This window comes from Xyrauchen texanus, chromosome 11 (assembly GCF_025860055.1).
Source record: "Xyrauchen texanus isolate HMW12.3.18 chromosome 11, RBS_HiC_50CHRs, whole genome shotgun sequence".
Lineage (NCBI taxonomy): Eukaryota > Metazoa > Chordata > Actinopteri > Cypriniformes > Catostomidae > Xyrauchen > Xyrauchen texanus.
Window position 1 is genome coordinate 11,697,704 of NC_068286.1, and position 5,469 is coordinate 11,703,172.

The window sequence follows — 5,469 nt, forward strand, 5'->3', positions numbered from 1 at the left end:
TTTATATATTATTTATTTATGTTTTGTACTTTAGTTTCTCATCCATTAAATATTTCTCATGTGACTGTTTTTTTTCCCCCCTTTGTTTTATTGTGCTTGTCTGTTGTCTGGATAAGACATGTTTGCTATTGTACCAGGCCATGTACCAGGTTTGTAATGTACCTGTCTTACTGGTCAAAAAGTAAAAAATGAATAAAATTATAAATTTGCCTTAGACGTAACAGAATCAATATAATGGATGAAGTTCAAGCTGTATATTTTCCATATTACAGTTTACATCAGATAATAACTCTAAATAAAAACTCTGAAAGGATAAAAAAAATCCTAGAGTGTGAAAAAGGTCTGCAACCGCTGTTTAAAAAAAAAGGAGCAGTGTGTATTCTCAAATCTCGCGATAACTCGGAAGTTTATGTGAGAGTACGAGGCGGATATCCGTTCTCTTTTCGGTGGTGGGCTTCAAGCGAGAAAGTCCTCCATAATGAAGGTAGGAGGATTAAAATAGCAATTGTGTTAGATTAAGCGGCCACTAAATGCGTAACATATAGAGCTAGTTGCATTTTAAAGTCTCAAAACAATTCGATGTAGTTGTGTGAAGCTAGTTAGGTCCAATCAGTATGGTGGATGGACGCTGATTTTGTTTGATTCGTAGTGCTGCCGTGTCAGTACAACATGGCGGCGCCCTGAATAGACATGCAAGGAGCGCATTACAAAAGTTTTGTAGTGTGGTGAGTAGAGGTGAATTGTCCGCCTTTGTCGCCGATTCAGTCCCTCTAATTACAATGTTCAAACATCGTAGGAATCATTATATAGAGTGTCAAGCTGATATATGTTCTGCTATATCGTTAGCGGTTGTTTGGCTAACTTCGCGTTTCTACGTGTCGATATTGGACCTCACAATTCCAAATATTTTATACGAGGAAAGATGTTATGAACACTTGAGTTATATTTCCGCATTGTGTTTATTCTCTTTATATGAATTATACTTGTTCCTCTAGCTCAATATTTCGTTCCCCGCCACTGGCTGCCAAAAGCTGATAGAAGTTGACGATGAGCGTAAACTGAGGATTTTCTATGAGAAGCGCATGGCCACAGAGGTGGCTGCAGACACTCTGGGTGATGAGTGGAAGGTAAGTGGTTAAGCACGGAACACTACCTGTGGCTGTCATGTGAAGTTGTATATTTCGAACATTTTATTGTCTCGTTAATTTGAACTTGTCTTGATTTACTTCAGTCTCCTTTAGATTGCGTTTAGGTTACATTATTCTTAGGAGCTATAACTACACTGATCTCCCAATTTCAGTTGTTGATCCTCTCGACTTAAACAGCTCTAACCTGACCTTAAAATTGATACCTAATGTTTGATATTCCTGACCTTAAAATTGATACCTAATGTTTGATATTGTTTTGTAGGGCTATGTTGTGCGCATCAGCGGAGGCAATGACAAACAGGGCTTCGCCATGAAACAGGGTGTGCTGACCCATGGCCGTGTGCGTCTCCTCCTCAGCAAGGGACACTCCTGTTACCGCCCTCGCCGTACTGGCGAGCGCAAACGCAAGTCTGTCCGTGGCTGCATTGTTGATGCCAACCTTAGTGTTCTCAACTTGGTCATTGTCAGGAAGGGTAAGTGTAAATGTCTTTTTATTTAAGTGATGTTAATACGTCTATGAAACTTGTAGGTTTGGGAGCAGGCACTTCAGTAGACCCTTTCTGGTTGGTCAGTAGCCTCAAAGGGGGGACAGTTTGGTGCCATAGTAACAGTGGAGCTGCTAATCGGATAACAACCTGAAATTCAAAGTGTCTGGTTGTACTCATTGCTCTGTCAAAATTCTTGCAATGTTTTTAGTGAATGGGGATAGTAGTTCTGTGCAAGTGTGGTGTGTTATCAATTATTATGTTGAAAAATACAGGCCTTCATTTTCTGTCAGAGTATATTAGATGTTTATATTTACTTACCCAACTTGTTGACAAATGAGAGCTAACATTTGCTCTGTCTCCTTCCATCAGGTGAAAAGGACATTCCTGGGCTTACTGATAGCACTGTCCCTCGCCGACTTGGACCCAAGAGAGCAAGCAAGATCCGCAAGCTCTTTAACCTGTCCAAAGATGATGACGTCAGGCAGTATGTGGTCAGGAGACCCCTCACTAAAGAAGGTTTGACTGCTTATGCTAAAAGTTTTAGCACGTTTTTGAGTGTATAAATACATTTTGGCTATGATCTCTGCAATTTTTTTTTTTAGCAGGCACCAGTGTTGTAACCAAAAAAAGTACTGTCTGTCCGATAAAATATTTAATTGTGATTAATTGCTAGATAGTAACTATAATCTGATTACAATAATTTATGTTTAATGCACTACACTTGTTTAAAAAAAATATATTAAATATATTAAACACTGGCAGGAACAAAAAGTACATTGAAGGGATAGTTCACCGAAAAATGAAATTGCCATAAACAATCACTTTATGATGTTCCTTATGATGAACATGATGATCGGCAATATTACACTCTTAGTGTGCTTTCACACTAGCACTTTGCTGCGCACCTGAGTTTGAATGGAAAAAGTTGGTTCTTTTGGGTGGTGTGAACGCTGTTTTCCAAACTCTGGTGCACACCCGAGTCCACTTGAATAGGCGGTCTGGGGTGAGTTTCATATGAACAGAATTGTACCAAATCACAGAGTTGAACCACTGTTGATGATGTTTAATTTGCGTCTTCGATCACAATTATTATGGTTTAATGAATTTCTCATACCAGCTTGACCAAATAAATCCCATTCAGAGAGCAGCTCATATTATTCTCATATCTTGCAACACATCTGCGTGCTTGCGGCAGATTAACACTAATGTTCTTCACATCATTGCATCTGACACCCATTGCCAATGCATCCATGGCAGAAGAATATAATTGTCATTTTGTGCATGCAAAGTTTTGTTGGTAAATCCAAAGAAATAAATACTTTCATTACAGCAAAGCTGATGTCTTCTTGAATTGTTGCCTAATTACAGTGTTAAACAGCTGCCGCTTGTACTCCTGTTTATGACAAGTTGTTTTTGGATTTTATCGCTGACTTAAAACATGTTCTTTGATCATGATCTTATAAATATGTGAACCGAGACAGCAAGAGGGGGGGACTCTGGTTTGGTCCAAGCAATCAAACCAAATGTGAAAGCATCCTTAATTACCAGTTAATTTCATTGTTGTTCTTATTCGGTCACTTTCATTGTTACTTTTTCCTTACAATAAAAGTGAATGGTGACTAAGGCTGTCTTTCTGACATCACCTTTTGTGTTCAAAGGAAGAATGTCTTATTTGAGACACAATAAGTGTAAGATAAAATATCAATAATCTTTATTATTTTTTGTTAGCTATCCCTTTAATGATTTCCACAGTCTTTTAAATTGTAAAGCAATTGAATGAATGGTTAGCTTGATTAATATAGGTTTACATTGCACATTGTAGACCCTTTTTGGCTGGTCAGTAGCTTAAAAGGGGAGAGAATGTGGTGCTAGAACAATAGTGGAGCTGCTATCCGGATAACAACCTGATCATGTTCTCAGTGGCTGGTTGTACTGCATTGCTCTGTCAAAATTCTAACAAAGACTAGTTGTAATAAATGTAGACTAAGACTGCAAATGTACAGACTGATTAATTTAGTCAATTGTCTAGCTTTAAAATGTGCATGTAAAGGTGTGGCGTTTCAGTGGTGCTCCGTTTTGGTCTAGGTTCAGTCATAAGATTGTTTCTCTTAGTATTTGTAAATGGCACAACATGCTGTAGAATAGTTTGGAGTATGGATTGTGCTTAGTAAATATACTAATGTTTGGTTGGAAGTACACACTTGTAAATAGTGGGGCCCTAGCTTGCTTTTCACCCAGTTCTTTAATATGGTAGCCATCTGCTGCTTTTTAGATGGACTTCAGGAAATTTTTCACCTGATATTTTGTTTTGGGATCACTTCAGGTACATTGGTTAATGTAACTTCATGGACTGCAAGGATGTAAAGTGGGAAATTTGCCTAGTCTCATGAGCGTTTGTGCTCTTTCTGACAGGTAAGAAGCCCCGGACTAAGGCCCCTAAGATTCAGCGTCTGGTTACACCACGTGTGCTGCAGCACAAGCGCAGACGTATTGCTCTCAAGAAGCAGCGCACTCTGAAGAACAAGGAGGAGGCCTCAGAGTACGCCAAGCTGCTGGCCAAGAGGATGAAGGTACGAAAAGCTGATTGGTGGTGGTTTCTAAATTTTAAATTTAAATGTAAAACGGATTATAAAAGCAATAAAATAAAAGATAAATAATAAATACAAACATAAATAGGGATATCTTTCAGCTCTTGTGTTTAGAATATAAAGTTCTTGTGTTTCCATTAAGCACAAACTTGAGCCTCTTTACGAAACAAAAATTGGCCTCTTAGGAAATACCTTCCCATACTTTTGCAAGCGAACACCTGCGGCTGTACGCACTGTGCGTTCCATGAGTGCGCCGACTGACCTGAGAAATATTTCCACTCAGAATATTTCACCAATCATGAAATGTGCCCCGTATTTCTTTTGGCTCTTTAAAAGAACTAGCAATGCCCTATTTGCGAATGAATAATTCTTTGAGTTGGTTATTTTCAGTGAATTGTCCAAATGGGCTTGTAAAATGGTCTGAATTGATTTGTGATTCAGTACAATTCGTTCAGAGCGTGCTCTCACAGAATCATTTGGAGCGGTTTCTTGCACAGTAAAACAGTTTCTGGATATTTATGAATACAATGCTGATGGAAGAAATGCTAGCTAATAGTTACATGAATGCTACTCCTACTCAAGAAAATGGATAAATGCTAATCTCAAAGTCACCAGAGTTGAACGCTTAGATGTTGGTATTATATTACCACCTGTTATATATTCTCCAAATCTGCAGCTTGGTAACTACGCAGATAAACATCGGCCACGGGCATCAATGAATGACATCGTATTTGCTGATGTTATTCAACAAGGCGAATATCGGCTTATACCAATGTTTGGCCGATAAATTGGTGCATCCCTACTGGATAGAGATCTTAATTTAAATTGCTAAAAAACTGAGCAAATGAGCATCTAATGTTCCTTTTCTGTTTTGCAGGAGGCCAAAGAAAAACGTCATGAAAAGATTGCTAAGAGACGACGTCTTTCCTCTCTGAGAGCCTCAACGTCCAAGTCGGAGTCTAGCCAGAAATGAGGCGTTCCTAACAAATAAAATTTGGTTTTGCTGATCATTCTGTGTTTTTGTATTTTCATTACCATATGGATTAAGGTGGAACATTCCTAACAAGTTGAATTGGTTATTATATAGACGAGTTGCTTATCCTGTCCATTCTGCATTAATTTTATTTATTTGGCAAAACATAACTTTAAAAATGTATTAATATTTGTTGGTAGAGATGACTTGATGTAGAAATGCCTCATTGTATGACTCAATTATTCTGTGTTGAGCTCTGTGATTTCAGTTTT

General features: G+C 38.2%; 1 protein-coding gene across 1 annotated transcript; it reads left to right on the forward strand.

Moving 5' to 3' along the window:
• Window positions 1-400: 400 nt before the first annotated feature.
• On the forward strand, window positions 401-5,234 carry LOC127651877 (40S ribosomal protein S6-like). Its single transcript, XM_052137916.1, has 6 exons — window positions 401-484; window positions 996-1,127; window positions 1,411-1,621; window positions 2,006-2,152; window positions 4,049-4,206; window positions 5,102-5,234. The coding sequence occupies exons 1-6, from the start codon at window positions 479-481 to the stop codon at window positions 5,195-5,197; spliced, it is 750 nt and encodes a 249-aa protein (XP_051993876.1). The 5' UTR covers window positions 401-478; the 3' UTR covers window positions 5,198-5,234.
• Window positions 5,235-5,469: the final 235 nt, after the last annotated feature.

Coding starts and splice junctions, on each gene's coding strand:
- LOC127651877 (XM_052137916.1), top strand. Junction 1,128..1,410: donor CTCTGGGTGATGAGTGGAAG/GTAAGTGGTTAA, acceptor ATTGTTTTGTAG/GGCTATGTTGTGCGCATCAG. Junction 4,207..5,101: donor TGCTGGCCAAGAGGATGAAG/GTACGAAAAGCT, acceptor TCTGTTTTGCAG/GAGGCCAAAGAAAAACGTCA.